General features: G+C 67.2%; 1 protein-coding gene across 2 annotated transcripts; it reads right to left on the bottom strand.

Annotated features, from left to right (window-relative positions):
• Window positions 1–8,150: 8,150 nt before the first annotated feature.
• Window positions 8,151–16,759, bottom strand: EEF1A2 (eukaryotic translation elongation factor 1 alpha 2). Of its 2 annotated transcripts, none has more exons than XM_055302604.1 (8): window positions 16,740–16,759; window positions 15,287–15,494; window positions 13,481–13,660; window positions 12,839–13,135; window positions 11,313–11,463; window positions 9,550–9,806; window positions 8,800–9,034; window positions 8,151–8,343 (listed from the first exon to the last, which is right to left on the bottom strand). In XM_055302604.1, the coding sequence occupies exons 2-8, from the start codon at window positions 15,428–15,430 to the stop codon at window positions 8,216–8,218; spliced, it is 1,392 nt and encodes a 463-aa protein (XP_055158579.1). In that variant the 5' UTR covers window positions 15,431–15,494; window positions 16,740–16,759; the 3' UTR covers window positions 8,151–8,215. The 2 variants fall into 2 exon arrangements, with proteins under 2 accessions (XP_055158579.1, XP_055158587.1); XM_055302612.1 differs by lacking the exon at window positions 16,740–16,759 and adding an exon at window positions 16,540–16,666.
• Between the last annotated feature and the right edge of the window lie 4,666 nt (window positions 16,760–21,425).

Raw genomic sequence — 21,425 nt, 5'->3', positions numbered from 1 at the left:
TGGAGGAGGCCCCTCCAGCGGGAGCACCGCCCGCCGGGCCGGAGGGGGGCCTGGTCGGATGCAGGCACCCCTGTGCCTCCCCGAGCCCCTGCTCCCTTGTCTGGAGCACTTGCCCCGGCAGCTGTGTCACGTCTCCCAGAGGCTTTGGCAGACGAATCCCCTACCGAGGCTCGGAAATCTTTGTTGCCTCTGTTTAGGGTGTCCTCTCAGCAGCTGCCTCTTTGAACACGAACGCTTTCCATTTTGTGCCGCGCACACCTCGTCAGGGTGTCAGCAACGTGGTCAACAGGGCCCTCCACCCCTGCAAGCCAAGGAAGCCGCAGTTCCTTGCAAATGCTCCGTTGGGGTGAATTCCATGCAAGAGACAGGAATTTCATTTATTTAAAAATAGATGGGAAAGCTTTCAGGCTCAAGCCATCTTTGCCAAGACTGCACTGATGGGATCCGGAAGAGGAGAGTGGAAAAATCCAGATGCACACAACACCCAGCTCCAGCCTGGAGAGAACCTGCGCGAGGCCGCGGCTGGGTGCTGTCCCTTCAGCACCCGGGCCTCCGCGCGCTCCCGTCCCCAGAAGCTGCAGGCCCGCGCCCGCGCCCCCGCGCCGACCCAGGAGCAGTCCCAGCTCCTCCCCGCCCACGTGCTGGCAGCAACCATTGAGCTGAGAAACCAGCGGGGCGCTGCTGCCCATTCACGGAGGCCAACTCAGAGCCCTCAGCCCCCCTCCTGCCCCCAAAGTGCTCCTGCCTGATGCCTCCCCATCAGGAGCCCAGCACACAGGGCCGGAGCCCACTTCCCGCCTGGCTCCCCCGCCGTGTTGTGTCCCCTAGAGCCTGGCAGGAGGTCCACAGCATGTGGTCCGAAGTGTCACAGCTGCTGGGGGGGGGCAAATTGAGTCCCTCTTTGGGGAAACCACATGGTGATGCTTCCCACAGCGAGTGGGCCGGGCACCTCCCGGAAAGCAGCCCTGCGGGTCACGATGCTCAGGAGGAGCTGAGCGGCTGCCCGTCCTGGGGAGGGGGGGTCACCGTGAAGTTGGCCGGAGGTTCCAGGTAGGGCGGGGGCATTCCCGACACCCTGCTCGGGGAGTGGGAGCCGGAGCCCCTGGTGCGGGCTGATGCTCTGCTGATGCTCTGTTGACATCCTGTGGTCACACAGATGTGTACGTCCGTCCGGGGCTCCAGCCACAGGCGAGCTCCTGGGCCAGTGACCAGGGGGACACCGGGGACAGATGCCGAAAAGCAAACTTTCCCGCTTTACCACCACCCACCTCCTCCCTGTAGCAAGGGAGCCAGCTCCTTCCCCAAGCGCGGAGCCCTCAGGAAAACAGATGATCCTGGCAGAGGCCCAGAGGCGGCGGCACCGCACCAGGCCGGGAACAAGACTTAATTTGGGGAAATGAGAAGAGACAGGCTCTCAATCCCCTAACCTGGGTCAGGGCTGTTCTTGTTAATTTTGTCATTTGGACAACAGGAAGCGCCTACCCAGACAGAGAGCCCCAGCCTCCCCTCCAGAGAATTTTCCATTATTAGGAGGAGGAAGCCTGAATTTATCCAGTTCATGGGGGAGCAGGGCAGTAAGGACAAGATTTAATATGAAAGCATTGATTTTTTAAAAAAACATCTTATACCAACGTCAATAAAAACTTAATTTATAGGTTTTTTTTTTTTTTCCAGGGATCAGAGCTCTCAACAAGCTTCCCCGGCCCCTGGCAAACCAGCTAATCACATGAGGGAGCTGATTCAGATTTATCAGCCACAGATACTGCTTGGCACCAGGAATCCAGGTTGCCCATGACCGTGGAGACGGCCGGGCAGCGAAGGTGCTCCTGGACACATCCCGACACGCAGCGGAAACCACCACCCACGGTCGGGGCCTTCCCTCAAGGGAGCCCCCTGCTCGGCCGCCACCACCGCCCCCGGGGCCCCTGCCCTCCGCTGCCCTGCGTCCACAAACAGGCTGGTGTTTGCGAGGTCGTGCCCGTTGTCGTCTGGGCTCCACGTAGACGGCACCCCGACCGCCCTTCCCACACCTCCGGGCAAATGAAAAACCTACGACAACCGTCCAGGTGTGTAGCGGCTAAAATACCAGGCCCACGCTCCACGGTGACGGCAGCGTGACCAGGCCCCTCGAGCATCGCTACCCGGCAGGCTCCCATGGCTCCCACGGCACGTCGACAAGGTCCTATGGGTTCCTCAGCCCTGGAATCCAGCCCTGCCCTGCAGCTCTCAGACCACCCCCTGCGCCCCCCGCCCCCCCCAGCGCTCCCCTCCCTTCCGCCCCACCCCGTCCCAGGCACACAGCACTGACCCTCAGGCCCGTGCAGGATCCTCTGTATGGGATCCCCATGTCCTGGGCCAGGAATTCTGCTCCCCCATCTCCTGGGGGGGGCTGCTTACAGGTCTCCCCAAAGTCCACACTGCCCTCCTCAGTCCCAGCTCCTCATCATAATCTGAAGTTGTTACTGATTTGCTTGCATTTGCTTGCCTCCTGTTCATCTTCCCACTGGACACAGGCGGTGCACACACTCCCAGCCCCACGCACACACGCACACCCTGGTGCACGCACAGCCCGGCCCGGCCCACAGGGCTGCTCTTCAGCATTCCTTGAATGCCAGCCACTTTGTTCTAGGACTAGACGCCGCTTCAGCCTCCGGGCAGGACGTGCCCTCGCTGACCGCCTGGGCTCGCGTGGCTCGGGGGCTGCAGGGTAGTCCACGGGGGACGCGGGCAGCTGGAGCTCAGCGCCATGGAGACCGGCTCCCTGCCAGCAGAGCGGTCAGCTGCCTGCCCACTCACAGGCTGTCAGCGTCTGGGCCCTGGCTGCCCGCCCACGGCCGGCCCAGGCCCATCTGAGTCCCTGCTTGCTCAGCCAGATGTCCAGGAGGCTTTGGACGGAGTTGTCCGACCTGGGGAGGGCCCAGCGGCTGTCAGAGTCCCCCACGCACCCCCTCACCCAGGACAAGGTCACCACCTGCTAAGCTGGGGGCCGGGATAGAAAGGCTGGACTCTCTGGCCAGCAGGCCCGGGGCCCACCGGCCTGCCCAGAGCTGGGGTCCTCGGCCAGCACCACGGGCTGTGCTGGGATGGCCCCGCTGAACCACCCGCCAGCATCCCTGAGGGCAGGCCCTGTAGTGGGGAGGAAAGCCCTCCCACTCCCACGGCAGAGAAGTACGGGTCCCCGCACGTCAGTGGTGGTGCGGTCACACCGGGACTTAGGTTGACAAGGTCTTCTCCTAAAATGCAAATGTTCCTGGTAAGTCAGCCCTCCGCACTTTCGTGTGAGACAGTGCAAATACAGGGACTTTCCTCCCTGAAGCTCCTAACAATACCCAAGCCAAGGGGTGAGCATTCCCATGGGAAAGGAAGCAGGAACCTCGGATAGTGGGAAGGAGGGCAACCGGGCCCCTGCCGAGCGCCTTGGGCCCACCAGCATCGGCGTGAAGGGCCACGCTCCCCCAGCGGCCCAGGTCAGGGCGTCAGCAGCACGTGACCAGAGCTGACCCGCCGGCCCTGCCCCTTCCACGCTCAGGCTCTGGCTTGCTGACAACCACTTCCACCCCGTTCTAGAACAACGGAGTCTTGGCTGTGTTTCACGGTTTACGGGCTTCGTTGACGCGCGGCTCTGGGCAGGCTCCGTCCCCCTGCCGAGCCTGGAAGTGGGGGAATAATAGCGCGGACACCCCAGGGCCGCTGGGACAGCGCAGGGGGCCCTGCGAACCCTGGAGCCGTGAGCCGACGCCGAGCAGGAAGCCCTTATATGAGCAGCACAGCAACACCCGAGACTCCGCGGCGGGGCTGGCTGCGTCCTCAACCGTGATGAGGAGCCTGCGCGCTGGGAGCCCTGGGAGCCGGCTAGGGCAGGGGCGGGGGGAGCACGCGGCCGCCAGCGCCCAGGAGCGCCCCGGCCCCGCAGGGGAGCCGCCCGGCCCTGCCCACTCACAGACCTGGAGGTGAAAGCGGAAACGCTTCCACTCCCCGCCCTGGGCCCCTTCACCCCCGCCCTCCCCGTGTCCTCCACTCCCCGCTGGTTCAGGCGCTCCCCTTTCGCTGCCCCTTTCCGGCTGAGCCCTGGAAGCCAGGGCCCCGCCCGCTCGACCCCCCCCCCCCCCCCCCCCCCCGCATGGCCTCCAGGGCAGCTGGCGGTCACCAGACCCCGGCAGGCGCCGAGCTCCCTTCCCGCCCAGGGCGCCCACCTCCACTTCACCCAGGACCCTCGGGGAGACAGCCCAGAGAGGACGGCCCCACTGACCTCTCCAGGCCCACCCACTCTGCCCACCCCTGCCTCGGGCCCCACTCAGCCCCCAGTCCGGGCCCAGCGTGCCGCGATGAGGCCGACTGGGCCTCCGTGGGCAGTCACCGCGCAGGACTCCCAGTCTCAGTTCCTCTTGACTCGCGGTCAGCCCCGACCCTGACCCTCCTGCACGGCCTCCCCGATGACCCCACAGCGACAAGGATGACCAGGAGCCGCAGGCCAAGCCAACAAAGGAACCAGCACCCGCATCTCTTACTGACACCATTCTCTGCCCCCCACTGACTCACCCGGCAGGGTCGGGAGCGACCCGGAGACCATACCCCTGACCCTCCAGCTGCCCCGGGACCGAGAAAGTGCCCAGCGCAGCCTGGACCCAGCCCGTGACAGGTGCCTCTCAGGGGCTGGGCTCTGGCGCTAGGCAGCCGGCGGCAGGGCGGGTGATTGTGTCCACGCACTCACACTCCTGCACATATATGCGTGCGCATGTGCTCTCTCCTGAGCCGGGGGCCCTCCTCGGGTCCACTGGGCAGGTGCACACGCGTGCACACACCTACAGGCCCTCGTATACACACGGGCACATGCAGGCATTCACCGCACCGGCTCCCACGCCCCGGGAACCACCCAGATACACTCACGCAGGCACGCGGGTCTATACTGGGTGCACACCAGGGGCACACGCTTCGTGGCACGTCACTCGTGGTCCCACTGAGCCCCCACGGCTACTCACAACAACCGACGCTCCCTTGTGGGAAACCCCAAAATCCCGTTGTGGAGGCTCCGAAGCCACCGGCCAGACACAGAACCGTCACTTCCAGGGCCACCCTGGGCCCCGGGGGAGGGTGACAAGATGTCTTCCTCTCTGCGGGGAGGGCGCCGGGAGCCCTGGGCAGACAAGGGCAGGAGACGGAGCAGATCTGGCCCACGCGGCAGGACCCCACAGGCTCGAGGACTCATGAACTTTTCAGAAGCACCCGAAGCGAAGACTGGAGCTGCCCGTCAGGTCCTGGTGGGTCCTGCCCTAAGTTATTCACAGCCCAGCAGAGTGGTAGCCCCCGGCTGGAGGCCCTTCGGGTGCCAGCTCCCCGAGCCTGGGCCTGAGCCGACCCTGTGGCCGCCAGGCAGGGCACCTCTCTGGGCCCCCACGTTCTCCTCCACGGCCCAGGCACGCGAACCCTTTGGGAGCGCCCACCTGTGTCCCCAGCGTGGGCCTGCAGCCCCGAGGTTGGGCCTCCGCACCCAGGGGCACCGTCGAGCTGTGCCACCGTCACCCACCACAGCCCTGTCCGGCTCCCACAGGGCTCCCCAAGGTGACACACTGCCCCCCAAGCCCAGTGGACCCTGCCTCCTACCCTGCACGGCAGCCCCTGCCTGAGTGGGAAAGGGCCACCCCCCACTGGACCAAGGGCCACCCCCCAGGTCCTCCCGTGCCCCAAGCTTGCACCTCCGTCTTACCCCTGCGGCCACTCAGAGCTGGGCAGCGGCAGAGGTAGGAGGGGGGTCAGCGGGCTGCACTGTGAGTGCTGTTTGGTGCGGCTCCTTTCACCACCTGCCTGTCCTTGACGCCTTGCCCCCTGCACTGCTGCTGAGATCCGCGGCTCTGAGAGTTCAGTCCAGGAACCTCGGGTCCTAAGAACCTTCTAGAAGGCCCTGGAGGTCAAAGCTGTTTCCACAGTAATACCAAGGTCACATGAGGGGCTGTGCTGGTTCCCCGCAGCCCCCCCTGGGGTAGGTGCCCCCCCCGTCCCGTCCACCCTGTGGGTGTGGGCAGCTCCGTGAACAGCCCAGGTTCACCCCCCCACCCGGCCCAGTGCTGGATGCAGGGGGAACAGCCTGGGGAGGAGTGCTGCCCCCACGGGGGCCCAGAGCTGCTGCACCCCCACCAGGCTGAGGCCCCGGGTCCCCTGGCCTTCTCATGGGCCCCACTCTGAGGTTGGCATGGGGGGGGGCGCAAGGCCCAGAACCCTGCTGGGCTTCAGATCCGAGCGCCTGGACGTTCCTGGGCATGCCCTCCTCACCTTCACCCCGAAAGGAGGCCCAAAGCGCTGAGACCCTCCCCAGAAACCCCACGCTGCACCACGGGCAGGACCCTCGTCTGCCTCAGACTCGGTGGGAACGACCGAGTGCTCCCACCTCTGCCTGCACACCCTCCCGTGTGCCCTGGAGGAGTCCGTGCCCCTGGCGGGATCTGTGACCCCATCCCAGGAACACAGCCCCCTGGAGGGTCCGCAGCAGGGCCCTGCGTCTGGGTGGGGAGCCAGAGCTGCCAAGAACGGGGACGGAGGGTGAGGGGCTCACTGTGGACCTTCCTCCCCAGTGGGGGCTTATCTCACTCCTACGCTGCCCAGGCTGAGAGTTTTCTCCTATGGGGGCCCAATCCTAACTGGGCCAAGCCTGTAAGGACAACTTCCTGGGGCAGACAGTAGGGACGCCAGGTCCCCCCCGGCAGTGACAGTAGCGGGGGAAGGGGGGTGCACGAAGCACCTGGTCCCCTAAGGTAGGGTTGCAGACAAGGTGTATGGTCAAGTTCAAATCTCAAAGAACAAATATTTCTCAGTGTGAATACTGTGTGCGGCGTGTTTATATTAAAAAACTATCGACTGTTTGTCTGAAATCCCAGTTTGCCGGAGCTTCCCGTGTCTGTGTTCGCCTGCTTGCCGCCCCCTCCCTGGAGGCCCCTGTGGGTCCATCCAGACCCTTCCGTGTGGGTCGGTGTGGCTCTTCCTTCTTGTCCCACTCTTCCCGCACCCTCCTGGGAGCCAGGCCCACCTTGGGACAGGTGGGGGGACGCCGGCAGCCTCAGCCAGTGGCCTGGATGTGCCCCTACGGAGTTCGGGCCCCAATCCCTGGAACCCCGGGATGTGTCCTGTGTGGTGGGCCGGGCTCTGCAGAAGCAACTCCAACGTGGATCTCAAGATGAGATTACCCTGGGTTATCACGGAGGCCGTCACATGCCAGGGAGGGTGACACACGGAGAAGCCATGTGACCCGGGGGCAGCCACCAGAAGCTGCAGGAGGCGCTGAATGGACCCTCCTTAGAGCCTCTGGGGGGAGCGCGGCCCTAACCAAAGCCTGCATTTTGTCCCCCTAGTGGTGACTTTGGCCAAGGAGAGAGGCCGCTGCTGTGGTTTTAAGCCACCGGTTGGAGGCCATTTGTTGCGGCAGCCCAGGGACACCGAGGCGGTGGTCCCCCCCCCCCCCCCGCGCCTGCGGGGAAGCCCCCGCCCCGCCCGCCCCAGGCTGGGGGCTGCTTTCCTGGAGCAGCGGTGGCGGGCAGGGGGTGGTCCTTGCCGACCAGGCCAGGGCTCTCTCCGGGGTTCGGGGAATGGGGTGCCCAGGGCCCCGCTGGGGAGCAGGGTGTCCGGAACGGAGCCGGAGCCGGGAGGGCGAGACCCAGGACGGGAGTGACCGCCAGGGGTGGGGAGGAGAGACAGAGAGCCCTCAGCCCCTCTGCGGACTCGGAGTGACCCATGTGACCGCTTCTTGGTCCCAGACGCCCCCAGGGCGGCATTTCCAACCCCCCACCCCACCCCCTGCAAGCCAGACCAGCTGGACTGGGATGCGCGCCGGGCCAGGCCCGCGGGCGGGGGGGGGGGGGGCAGACGCAGGTGGGCCCCCGGGCAGGTGTGGGGCTTGGGGAGCGCAGGGCGGGCCCCCCCAGATGCAGGCGCACACGGGTCTGGGGTCGCTCAGTTTATTGGTAAAACGGGCACTGAGCGCGCGGAGGCGGGGCGCGGAAGCGGGGGCGGCGGGGGCGCTTTTCCTCTTAAAGAACTTCCACTGGACCTTGATGGCGAGCATCCAGTCGCTGACCGAGAGCTTCTTACAAGCGGAGGTGCAGACATGCGCCTGGCGGGGGGGCGGGGCGCCGGGCCGGGGGCGGGGCCGGGGGCGGGGCCGGGGGCGGGGCGGGGCGGGGCGGGGCGCGGCGCCGCCGGGGAGGGTCGCGCCGCGGGCGCCCGCGCTTCACTTGCCCGCCTTCTGCGCCTTCTGCGCCGACTTGGTGACCTTGCCCGCGCCGCCGCTCTTCTTCTCCACGTTCTTGATGACGCCCACGGCCACCGTCTGCCGCATGTCGCGCACCGCGAAGCGGCCTGCGGGGAGGGGGCGTGAGGGCGAGCGGCCCGGGCCCCGCCCCCGGCCGGGATGCAGAGCGCAGGCGCACTCGCGTCGAGCATCCTTCCCCCCGCCCTCCACCGCCCGCGCTTCCCGGGCGCGGCTGGGCTCCCCCGCCCGCCCGAGGAGTGTGACCCGCTAAAGCGAGGTGGCGGGGAGGACCCTGGGACGCGGCCCAGGCGTGGCGGGCGCCCGGTGACCCTTCGGCTGTGGCTGTCGTCCTAGGCGCGTCTGACCTCCGCAGACCGTGCGCGCCTGGGGCCTTGCCTGCAGGGGACACCACCCAGGCCTGGCCAGCAGGGCCACCTGCGCTCCACGGCAGGGAGGCCGCCTGTCTCCCGCTAAACCCTAAGCACAGCCAAGGGCAGGACTCCCTGGGCCGCGCCCCGACCGGGCCACCCGGCCGCACCTCCCTGGACGCCCGCCCAGCTCACCGAGAGGCGGGTACTGAGAGAAGCTCTCCACACACATGGGCTTCCCAGGCACCATCTCCACAATGGCCGCATCGCCGGACTTCAGGGCTTTGGGGTTGTCCTCCAGCTTCTTGCCCGAGCGCCGGTCGATTTTCTCCTTCAGCTCGGCAAACTTGCAGGCGATGTGCGCCGTGTGGCAGTCGATGACCGGGGAGTACCCGGCGCTGATCTGCCCTGGGTGGTTCAGGATGATGACCTGGGAGAGCAGGGGCGAGGAGGGCTTCAGGCCGAGGGAGGCTTTACTGCCCGGGCCTGGGTGCTGGCCATGAGGGCAGGGCCGGACAGGCCACGGGGGACCCCCACCCCTGACATAGGCGCCAGGGTCCTCATGAAGCCTTTGGCAAGCCAAGGAGACAGGGGTGCCGTGAAGGGCCAGGGGCCCGGGCTTGCGCGGTCTGCAGAGGCCGGAGCTGCGACGGGGGAGGAGAGACTGGACCTCGAGCACTACACCTCGGAGGTCACACGGGGTGCAGTGAAAACGTAGAGAATCCAGTTTACAGAGATGTCTCTGGCCTTACATAAAACCACTCTCAGGAGGCCTGGGCCCCCGGCCGTGACGCAAGCGCCCGGGCCTCGGTGGCCTGGTTGGAAGGCCAGGGTCTGGGTCCTCCCAAGCGCCAGGCCAAGGGTCTGTCAAGGACTCTGCTAATGCCAGGCAGCCACGTCACCGGGGACAGCCCTGCTCCCGCCCTTGAGGGAAGGGCTGCCCACCTGGGAGGTAAACTGGGCAGCCTCCTGGGGTGGGTCGGACTTGCTGTCCCCACACACGTTGCCTCGACGGATGTCCTTGACTGACACGTTCTTCACATTGAAGCCGACGTTGTCACCAGGCAGGGCCTCGCTCAGAGCCTCGTGGTGCATCTCCACCGACTTCACCTCCGTGGTGATGTTTACAGGAGCGAAGGTCACCACCATGCCTGGCCGAAGGATGCCCGTCTCCACCCGGCCCACGGGCACGGTGCCAATGCCTGGGGAGGAAGGGGGCGGTGAGGGGCCGGTGGGGTGTAGCCCCAGAGATGGAGGGAGGGGATGGGGAGACCCCGCAAGGCAGACTCGGGTTCAGACACAAGTGGAGGCTCCCCTGGCCCTGTCAGGAACAGAAGACACTGAACAAGAGAGAATGCCCAGGAATGCCTGGGCGGGGAGCAACAGGAGGGCGACATGGGCAAAGAGAGGCCCCTCTGGACCTGGAGTCCTACCCCTGCCCCAGGCGGCAGCTGTCCCCCGGAGGGGCACTGTAGGGACCCCTCCCTCCTGGGACTCCCCTCCTGGGGAGGCGGCAGCAGCAGAGTGGGCGGATGAACAGCCCACCCGGGACTCCGGGCCTGGCTTTGCTGTTGCTGGTGTCGGGGGCCACCCCCAAAGGGGCGGGTGCTCCACCCCTAGTCATGGACCTGCTGCACTCACGTGGCTGCCCAGTGGGTGTCTGGTTCCCCCACCCCCGCATGTGTGGGGGGGAGGCTCCACCCCCACATCCCTGGCTGTGATGCGACAGAGACTGAGGCTAGTGGCTGTTCTGTGTGCGGGTGAGTGCGTCACGCCTGCCCTGCCCTGCCCGTAGCCCCCGGACTGGGAGTCTCCAGCAGTGCCCCTCAGGGCCTCGTGCTTGTTTATGCTTGTCCTGTCATCTAATGAATAGACTTTCTCATGCCTGGAGCTGGACTAGATCGTGACTCCCACAAGCCTTGGACTGTCATGGGGGGGAGGGGACATGTGAGTTTCCCTTGTGCCACCCACTCCTGCCACAGGGCTGAGTGCTTATCTGAAGGGGAGAAGACCCTGAACAGATGATGGGTGGATGGGTGGGGGTGGATGGATGTGTGAATGGATGATACGCAGGTGGATTAGTGGGTGGGCGGGTGGATGGACAGATGGATTGTGAGGGTAGACAGCTGTGTGAATCCACAGGTGGATGGATGTTTGGATGGATGCATGGACAGGTAGATGAATGGACAGATGAATGTGTGGGAGTAAATAGCTATCTGAACGGAGAGATGGATGGAGGATGGATGGATGGATGGGGGATGGATGGATGGTGGATGGATGGATGGAGGATGGATGGATGGGGGATGGATGGAGGGAGGGAGGGATGGAGGGATGGATGGATGGAGGGAGGGAGGGATGGAGGGATGGATGGATGGATGGATGGAGGGATGGATGGATGGGGGATGGATGGATGGATGGATGGATGGAGGGAGGGAGGGATGGATGGAGGGATGGAGGGATGGAGGGAGGGAGGGAGGGATGGAGGGATGGATGGGGGTACATGCATATGTGGATGGTTGGATGAAGGGATGGAGCATGGATGGGAGATGGACGGATGGATGGATGGTCCCCAGAGTGTACAGCACTGGGGAAGAGGCAGATAACTTGGCCTCAGAAGCTCCTGTCGGGGCCCTGGGCTCAGGAGCGGGGTGGGCGGGCCAGGCGCCCACAGTGGAGCAGCAGGTGTCCAACACTGAACCCTCACTCACCACCAATCTTGTACACGTCCTGCAGCGGCAGACGCAGGGGCTTATCTGTGGGGCGTGTAGGGGGCAGGATTGTGTCCAGGGCCTCCAGCAGGGACACGCCGCTGGCGTTCCCCTCCTTACGCTCCACTTTCCAGCCCTTGAACCACGGCATCTGGATGGGAAGAAGAAGGTATCCATTGGAGGGAGAGACCTCCTGTACCCTCGCTGCCCTACGCCATAGCCCACGGCCTCCCGGGACCCTCCGGGAATCCCGGTGGAGGTACCTGACCTGAGGGGGGCCTGGGGAGCAGGGGAGCACAGACCCGCCCTCTCCACTGCCCGATGGCCAGCTGTTTACCCACGTCCATCACGATGCTGCACGGCTGGCCCCTGCACCCTCCTCACCCCCAGTTCACACTCCCAACATCACGGAAGCCTTGGAAGAGGTCGGGGAAAAGATGTGGAGCCCAGCCCTGCTTAGTCCCCCTTTCCTGCAGCCCTCGGACCCCCCGGGCAGGGCTGGCACCGGCACGGGAAGGGCTGGAGGCTGGCCAGCGGCCAGGCCAGAGGCAGAGAGTCCACGCGGCCCCCAGCCACTGTGCCAACCGTCTCCGGGCCTGGCTGGCCCTTCCCTGCCCAGGGCTTCCCGGCAGCAGACCCAGCATCCTCCTGGCATGGAGCCCCCCGGCCCGCTGGCCACGGGCAGGCAGAGGCAAGGGGCCGGCAGCGCCGCCCAGTCCACCCCGTGGGACTGGGTCCTGTGGAGGGCACAGATCAGCAGCCAGCTCCCCGAGCAGCAGGTCAGGAATGGGACACTCTAGGGTAGGGCGCCCTATCCGCCTCCCGGGGGGGTGGGGAGTGCAGTCCACTCACCCGTCGCCACACGACAGCCGTGTGGGACCCACACCAGGCAAACACGCAGCCCAGTGAGCCGGGGGTGGGGTCCCCAGCCTCGTCCCCTGACCACAGGGCTCCAGGACAGTCCCCCTGGCTCTTCAAGGGCCCCTCCCCGCCCGCAGCACCGGCCAGAGCAGACGGTCGCCCTCCTGGGCCAGGGGCATCCTCTGGCCCCACTGTCCAGGCACCTGGTCTCAGGCTCTGAGAATTCCTCACCTCCCCGAGTCCCCGCGCCGCAGCTGCCCGAGCCACAGGCTTCCCACCCGGCCGGTGGAGAGCGAGCCCTCGGCCCCTCCCAGAGCCTAAGCTGCCCGCGCCCGCAGGGAGGCTCCTGGCAAGGTGAGGACGGGCCGGGCAGAGCCCCCAGACACCGAGCACCGGGCCTCGGAGCCGGCGGCACTGCTCCCGCGCTGCCCGCCGGAGGGAGCCCCCCTGGCCAGGGAAGGGGCCTGTGCCGGCCTCGCGGGGCCACATGGCCCGCGCCCCGAGCACGAGCCCCACGCGGAAGCGAGCGCAGCAGGGCGGGGCGTGGATGCCCGGGGGAGCCCGTGCCCTGCCCGCGCCTGATCCGCGCCCGGGCCCCGGCTCTCGGGGAGGGCTCCCAGCAGCCCCGCGCCCGCCCGCCCGCCCGCCCGCCCGCGGGCACTCACGTTGGGCGAGGGCTCCAGCATGTTGTCCCCGTGCCAGCCCGAGATGGGCACGAACGGCACGGTGGCCGGGTTGTAGCCGATCTTCTTGATGTAGGCGCTGACCTCCTTGACTATCTCGTCGTAGCGCTTCTCGCTGTAGGCCGGCTCCGTGGAGTCCATCTTGTTGACCCCCACGATGAGCTGCTTCACGCCCAGCGTGTAGGCCAGCAGCGCGTGCTCGCGGGTCTGTCCGTTCTTGGAGATGCCCGCCTCGAACTCGCCCACGCCCGCCGCCACGATCAGCACCGCGCAGTCCGCCTGCCCGCAGGTCGCCGTGAGCCCCGGGCCCCTCCAGGCGGTCGCCCAGGGGTGGGCCCCAGGGGTCTCGACCAGGGGCAGCAGCAGGGCCTTGTCCATCCGTGTGGACGGCCGTCTATCTGGGTCCGTGTGTCTGTCTGCAACGGCGGCCCTGACCCACGGTCCCTCCCGGCCCCTCTGCCTGGCTGAGGTGACGGGCACCTAATCATTCTCTGGGGGCGGCTCTGTAGCAGGTGGGGCGGGGGGTGCCTGCCCTGGCAAGGAACGGAGGGAGCCCAACCACCCCTCCAGGACCCCAGGGCCCTGGCCCCTCGGGTCCCCTTGGCCCCCCACAGCCCCGCCCACCTGGGATGTGCCGGTGATCATGTTCTTGATGAAGTCACGGTGGCCGGGGGCGTCGATGATGGTGATGTAGTACTTGGTGGTCTCGAACTTCCAGAGGGAGATGTCGATGGTGATGCCACGCTCCCGCTCCGCCTTCAGTTTGTCCAGCACCCAGGCATACTTGAAGGAGCCCTTCCCCATCTGCACAGGTGGGGCATGGCTCAAGGAGGGACCGGGACTCAGCCCGCTGGCCACGGGTCCCCCTGGGCCACGGGGGCATTCGCAGCAGAGAGGCCTGGGTGCCAGGCTCCCTCACTCCCCACGGGGCCCTAGGGCTCTGATCGTCTGTGGAATGAGGGAGCCAGGAGCAAGGACCCTGAGGGGCACCCAGACCTCAGCCCTGCCCTGCCCGGACCCTGCCACCCCGTGTCCCGGCTCCTGCCCTAGATGGTTGCCATTCGGACGTCCTCCAGGAGGTGGCGCAAGGGCCTGGGAGCCAGGCTTGGAGAGAAGCCACCAGGCCTTTAAACCCCTCCCCTGGCTGAGGGCTCCCCTTTTTCCGCGCTGGCCACCCCCAGCCCCGGAGATCCCTGCATCAACCGGAGGCCCACAACGCCACCGTCAAGGTGTCAAGCCCAAAACACAAAACAAAACCCTCTATGACGATTTTTTTTAAGGGAAAAAAAGGAAATTGGATGAGGTTGCATGGAAGGGCCTGGCTTTCCAGCTCTTTCTACAGACAGCCAAGGCTTCCAAGTAGCTCTAAGGCTCCACCTGCAGACACCTGTGCCCAGCCCGGTGGAGACCCCCAAGCCCTGGGCCAGAGCTGAGGCTGCTGCCCAGCTGGACAAAACCCCCGGCAGGGCTGTGCATGGACAGGGCTCTGGCCTCCAGGGAGGCTGCCCAGCCAGGAGGGCCACCCAGACAGGGCCCAGAGGGGACCCAGCGAGACCTGAACCAGGCATCCTGCAAACCCCCACAGCCTCCCACAGCGCCAGCCCCACATGGAAGGAGGGAGTGACGCAGCTTTTGGGCTCAGGCGCCGAGGGAGGCCGCCCAGCGCAACACCCACACACTCACTCTGAGCAGGGTCAGCCCAGGCCGGCAACTGAGGCCTCCTGGGCCCAGGCCCCAGCCCCTGTCATCCAGGAAAGCACCCTCACAGCCACCCAGACGGGGCCTCTCCCGGAGCCCGGGGGTGGGGGTAGAGGCTGCAAAGGGCGGACACCCACTCCGTGGTCACTTCCCACCCACGGGCTCGGCCACTTAAGAGAAAGGAGGTCAGTCAACGGGGCCCCCATCATCGTCACGAGGCACACGAGGCAACCAGGACCCCCCCAAAAGAGCTCCACCCTGGACGAGCAGCCCTCCCCAGCCCAGCCTGAGAAAATGGAGCTGATGGGCTGGGTGCCCATCAATCAGCTATTAATAGCCGCCCTGAGTCCTGGCCCAGCCCTGGGACAAGTGAGGGCATCACCCCCTCAGCCCCGAGACACAGGAACCCCACGCGGGTTCCAGGGTGCTCCACCCCAACTCGCCAGAGGTTTCCTGAGCCAGAAAGGCTGCCCCCAGGGCACCTCCCTGACCCGGGGGCCCCTCCAGCCGGCTGGCCCTGCCCCACTCCAAGCACATCCCCGGGGAGGCTGTCCCCAGGGCCCCCATCCCTCAGGTACTGGCCCCCAGGCAGGTCCTTTAGGGCTCATGCCCCCTCGTGCCCCCTCGCCCTGGGGGAGGTCAGCGGAGCCTCATGCCCCAGAGTCACTTAGCGCCAGCCCGGCCACCACGTGGGGCCGACCTCTTAGTGGGCGGGGGAGGGGACAGGCTCACCTCGGCGGCTTCCTTCTCGAACTTCTCAATGGTCCTCTTGTCGATGCCTCCGCACTTGTAGATGAGGTGGCCCGTGGTGGTGGACTTGCCCGAGTCCACGTGGCCAATGACCACGATGTTGATGTGGGTCTTCTCCTTGCCCATGCTGCCCGGGGGGGTGGGGAGGGGCTGGGACGGCCTGGAGCGCTGTGGCTGGGATTCTGGGATTCTGTGGGGTGGGGCGGGGGACAGGTGATGGGGGCCTCAGAGAGAACCCACAGACGCTGCCTGGCACACCCCTGCCTGCAGAAGGGGCAACGTTCCCACATCTGGCGGGGCGGGAAGCATCCTAAGCCCCCCTCAGCCTGGGCCTCGCCCGTTTGGGTCAGCCGGCAAGCCCCCAAGGTCCAGTGTCCTCCAAATATCTGGGTGTCGTGCCCACAGGGCCCCCCGAAGCAGGTTAGCCCCCCTCTGGAGAGATGGAGAGACACCAGGCTGGGCGAACCCCATGACCAGTCAGGAGCCTGGTGATGAGTCACCCTGCCCTGCTCTCCAGCGCTCGGCCCTGCCGCCTGCTGCCCCACCAGGAGTCCCGGGCCCTGCGCTGCCCCCCGCCCCGCCAGCAGGTGGCCAGTGCCCCCCTGCCCCTCCGTCGTCCGTCCCCTCACCCCTGCGGTGGCCCCGGGGACAGGCTGGGCCCCAGCTCCCGCAGGGCGGCTTGCACAGCTCAGGCGCTCCGGATGGGATGGGCCGGGGGCGGCCAGGGGCAGGGAGGTGGGGTCCCTGCTCCTGAGAGCGGGGAGGAATGTGGCCCCAGCAGCCAAGCTCAGGGAGCGCCAGACGGAGATGCCTGCAGCCCGCTGGGGGAGGGGGCGCCCTCCGCTTTTCCCTCTGGTCTCAGCCCAGGGTCACAGCCCCTGCCCCGTCCTGGAGCTCAGGGCAGAAACCTGGGCAGCCCACGAGGGGACAGGTGGCTGGGCGAGGGGAAGCAGGTGCCCACAGCACACCGTGGGGAGCCGACACCGAGCCCGGGCTCCTGGGCCCGCCGGGGTGGGGCCGGTGCCACTGCCCCCCAGGTCTCGTCACCTCCCCGGCCTCGGGATCCCCAGCTGCTCCCAGCACTGACCAACCTGCCCCAGCCCGCGGGCCCTGGCCGGTCCCAAGGTCACGGCGGTAGGGCGCTCGCCGCCACCCAGAAGACAGTCCTGCCGCCAGCGCATAAACAAGCGCCGCCGCGGTGCCCCCACCCCACCCCGACCGCCCGCGGGGCCGACCCGGTGCCTGGTGCCTGGTGCTCGGTGCCTGTGCCCGGTGCTCGGTGCCTGTGCCCGGTGCGGGGAGCCGCTGGCCGAAGCCGGAGCAAGCAGCGCAGCGTCGCCAGGTGCCCGCCGCCTCCCTGGGCCCGGCCGCGGGGACAGAGGAAGCCCCGGGAGCGCTGGGGGCGGAGGCGGAGCCCGAGGCCGAGCGTCCTTACCAAGCCGAGGTCTCAGCCAGAGGGACAGGCGGCGCGGCGCCGGCGGTTTTATCTCTCCAGGAGGGGGTCCACCTATTGACGGAGCGGGCGCAATGCACTGCGCCCCTGCAGTACGGCAATGCGGTACCGGCGGGGGCGGGGCGGGCGGGGCGGCCGGAGCCGAGGGATGCGGGGACACGGCGGGCGACAGGATGCGGCGAGGGAGCGAGCGCCCGGCGCGGCGCCAGACCCGGAGGGAGTGCAGGCAGGGAGAGAAAGCGGGTCGGGGCTCGCCGGGCGGGGCAGGGGGTGCAGGGGGGAGCGAGGGGGCCCGGGGGAGAGCAACGCAAGAGATGGAGGCCGGCGGGCGCCAGGCTCAGGCCCTCCTGGACGCAGAAGGCGTGGGGACGGCAAGGCCAAAGGCAGTGCAAACCTGAAAGGGGGTCCTCGGGGACAGGAAACCGAGGTGGGGACGTGGTAGGAGCAGGTCAGGCCTGCGCCAGGAGCGGGGGCTGAGCCTGGGCTCTGGGCCGTGGGCCTGGGGGCTTGCCCCCGCCCTCCATGCGCTTGGTGCCTGGTGAACAAATGAAGCACCGTTGTGCCTCCCAGCTGTGCCTCCCAGCGAGGCCCCGGAGCCCTGGGGCCTTCCTCCCTTGGGACCCTGCAATTGCTTGTTTTCAGGGCCCCCTGTCCCCGTGCGTTGGCCACATGAGTCACCCTGGCATGCCCCAGCCCGGCCCCACGGCACGGCCCGAGAACGGTGTCTCCAGGGTCCCCTCAGCTGGCGGAGTGGCTCGAGGCTCTGTGGGAGATCCACCTCAACCTCCCGCCCCTGCTGTCCACCCTGGGCCTCTGTCCACGCAAGTCTGTTCCCAGAGCCCACCGACACCCTCCAGGCTGCCCTGGTGCATGCGAGCGGGGAGGGGTCCCTGGCAGGCAGAGTCCAGGCTCTGGCCTCACTCCTGGCCCCCGTGTGACCAGAGTGCGAAGCCACGGATGGGCCAGTTCTGTAGAAAGTGTGTTGGGGGCGGGGGGTCTTGGAGGGTCCAGGGCAGCCCAGGGCAATGGCCAACGTGGGTTCTAAGGAGGGAACCGGGCAGGCCTGTGCTGTGTGAAAGCCCGGGGCGCAGGCCCCTTGGCCCCCCGCACCTCTCCCTGCGGGTCCATCAATCTGAGACCTGTCTTGAGTGGGAATAATCCCACTCCTGTCTTATTCATCTTTGTAATTGCGAGGTCTGGGAGAAGGTCAAGCAAGGTGAGTGGGTGACGGCAGAGGCCCAGTGCCTAGCACCCTCCCCTGGGGCAATGCCTCACAGAGCCCCCGCAGCACGGCAGGAAGTAAAGGGGCCCAGGGCAGTGGTTGGGGGCCAAGCAGGTCTCCCCAGCCCATGGGGGGCCTCTTGGGGAGGGGACAGGCCCTCCCACCAGGCCCTGCCCCACAGGACCCACATCTGCAGCCACAGACGCACTCCTAACCCTTCCGGGCAGGGAGGGGCCCTCAGATGACTCGGGGCACTTCCAAGTGCTGCTGATACCATCAAACAGGAGCCAGGAGTAAAAATAAACTGGCAAGCAGTGGAGACCCACCCCACCCCCGCCCAGCTGCCCTCTATATTTGACGTGTCCCTCCTGCCTGAAGGTTAGCAGGGATTTGGAAGACGCTGGGATTGGCTGAAGCTGGGATGGGCCAAACCATGACTGCAGAGGCCCAGTCCCTGGGGATGTGCACCCCAACTGCCCCAGAAGGACCACCAGCACCCAGGACCCTGGGCTGCCTGCAGACCAGCCCCCTAACAGGTCTGAGCTGCGCCCCTCCACTCCTGGCTCACCCACTGCGGTCAGCCTAGTGGCGACCAAATCACACCGGGGCTGGCCTGTGCCAGGAGGCCACGCTGCCCGGGGCGGCGGCCACTGCTGGTGGAATGCAGCAGCCTCCCCGAAGGTGCTGCACGCAGCTCCCCCAAGGGGTCTCGGTGGGTTCTCCCGAGTGCCTGTGTCCCCGGGCTGTGCCCCATCCGCCCGGGGTGGGCTGCCTGCCGGGGAGCCTGGACCCCAGGGCGGCCAGCAGACCCGCAAGCTCACTGGACCGCGCGTAAACAAGGTACGTGCTGAATAATGACACGCACGCAGTGCTGCCGCCTGCCGCCTGCGCCCGGTGACTCCTGGCCGGGGAGGTCTGCTGAATACCAAATACTACGCAGCCCAGCCCGTCGCCAAGCCCCGCGGCTCACCAAGTGCTGGGCGGGGCCACCGGCCACCGAGCACCCACTGGGCGCGGACCGCGGACCACAGTGCCCAAGGTCACACAGCAAGGAGGGCAGAGCGTGCAGGCGGCAGCCGAGCCAGGCCCGTGTTACATCAGGACAGACGCCAACTGGGTCCCACCTGCACTCCTCTCCTCCCCGGGGCGGGCTCGCCACACCTCCCCCTCCCCTCCTTCTCCTTCTCCCAAATCTGAGCCACCTGTCACGATGGCCCCCATAGCAACCACGGGTAGGGTGGGGGGCACGAGCCAGGAAGGGGCCGGCCAGCCTGGTGCAGGGGGGCGGGCAGGAGGGGGGTGCAGGTCCGCCCCCTCAGGCCCCTCTGGCCGCAGGTGCCCCCAGCCATGAGCGGCCTGGGGAGACGCAGGCAGCCCCCTCTTTGGCTGGCTGAGGCTTCATGAGCCTGGAGAAAGAAGATCCAGCTAAAATTAACCGTTATCAAGCTGTCAGCCTGGAAATAAACGCTGCTCCGATTGGCTGCCGGTGATGTCACCGCCCGGTTAATAATAACCGCGAATGCACACTGACCACCTGTGCATGTGCTGCCCTGTGGGGGCCAGGGCCACCGGTCACCCTGCTAGCTGCTGCCCAGGCGTGGGGGCAGGGTGGGGGCAGGGCTCGGGCGCTCCGCCGCCTTGGGGAGTCTCTGAATGACCTCAGCTCACAGCCTGGGGTGACAGGACGTCAGTGCTCAGCCTCCCTGCAGGGCCAGTGACATCCAGTGTCCAGCCGTCCTGGGCAGCACGACCCTGGATGGCCTCGGGGACACTCGCTCCCGCCCCCAGCTCCCCGAGGAACCGAGCAGCCCCTGGGGCCGCAAATCGAGTGGCCTCCACGGCCAGGAGCTTCTGCCAGAGAAGCAAGATCGAGGCCCCGAGGCCCCAGATCCGAGAAGTTGGCGCTCCCAGGGGGCGGGGCGGGGCTGGAGGGGCACGGCCGGCACCCGGACCCCCCAGCGGCCAGCCCTCTGCTCGCCCCGGGGCGCTGGTGACCCTGGACAGTCCAGGCCGCCGCGGGAAGCCAGCGTGCCTGGGGGGTAGGGGCCGGGAGGAGGGGCACTGGCCTGGGCCCGCCCAGGAGCTGCGGTACCTGCGACCCGGCTGTTGCCATGGTGACGGAGCCGCACTGCCGGGAGGAGCCTGGTGACGGTCACCTGGGCTGGGGGGCGGTCTGCCAACACCGGAGCTCCACCCCTGCCCGGGTCCCCCTGCTTCCAGGGAAGGGGCGTGGCGGGCTTGGCCCCCCAGCTCCCCGAGAGGCCAGGGCTGCGGCGCCCTCCCGGCAGGTCCGTGCGGCTGGGGGCCACCGGAGAGCCCCGGGGGAGGACGGGGGAGGGTGGGACGGTCTGCGGGCCCACTGCCCACCTGCGGGTGAAGGGAGAGGGCACGGGCTCAGGGAGGAGCGGCTCCAGCTCGGAGGCCCTGGCGGAGCCAAGCTCCTTAGCAACGGAGCCCAGGTGTTCACCTGGGGAATCGCCGCCTCCAGAGCAGCGGCCCCGGGGGCCTTGGGCTGACTGCTGCGGAGGCTGCGGAGGCTGCGGTGGCTGCAGTGACGTCACTGTGCCCGTGGGTGGTGGGGGCCCAGGAAAGACCCCCTGCACGGCGGCAGGGCTGAGGAGGCCAGCCCTCACCTGGGGAGGAGGCGGGGACGGGCGCTGCCCTTGAAAATACTTAGGAGTGTAAGGGTCCCCATGTCCCTGACCTGCCCCAAGAAAGAGAACACCCCCTCCTGCCCTCGAAGGTCACCGCGGTCCCGACTGCAGACCCCAGATCGCACTGTCTGCTGGCAAACTTGCCCTGCGCGGTCTTCTGTGTGGCTCCTGGCACCGCCACCTGTTGTCATGCGTCCGAGCTGTTGTGTTTGGTGGTTGGTCCTCCTCACTGCCCCGCGACAGTCCGTTTCCGAATTGGAACGACCGCCAAGCCGCCCGCGCGACCTGTGGGCGCCGTGTGCCACTCTGCCCACAGACTGCCCCTCGGCTCTCAGGTCACACTTCAGCACCTGCTCTGTGACGATGGGCAGAGCTGAGCGTTTCCGCTTCGGGTGAGCAGATCCATCCTGTAGGGCAGGCGGTGAAGGACGGACTTACAGCTGAGAGCGGATGAGGGGCTACGCGGCCTTTGCCCTCCGGCGATGAGGACATTTCCCTATTGCTTTGCACATCTAGTAGTTTGGGGCTGGAAGTTGAACGCTCTGGGAAGAGCACTGGGTTCCGTGGTCTTCGCGTGACGCCTGCTGGTTCTTGTCTTGCAGCCATTTGATCTCGGCTGCAAGCCTGCGGGGCTCCTTGCGGCCGGTCTACGCGTAAAACCGGCAGCGTCTTCCGAGCCGCGGGGCTGGTTAGATTCGACTTTCAGTCTTGGTCCCCCGCTCTCCACGGGGCTGGGCTCTAACTCTTCTTAGATGGTCCTAGAGTAGACATGACCGTGGGTTGTTGTCTTTC

This window comes from Nyctereutes procyonoides, unplaced genomic scaffold (assembly GCF_905146905.1).
Source record: "Nyctereutes procyonoides isolate TBG_1078 unplaced genomic scaffold, NYPRO_anot_genome, whole genome shotgun sequence".
NCBI classification, from domain to species: Eukaryota; Metazoa; Chordata; class Mammalia; order Carnivora; family Canidae; genus Nyctereutes; species Nyctereutes procyonoides.
Note: the sequence above shows the minus strand (reverse complement) of the source record. Positions and strands in the feature narration are given on the sequence as shown.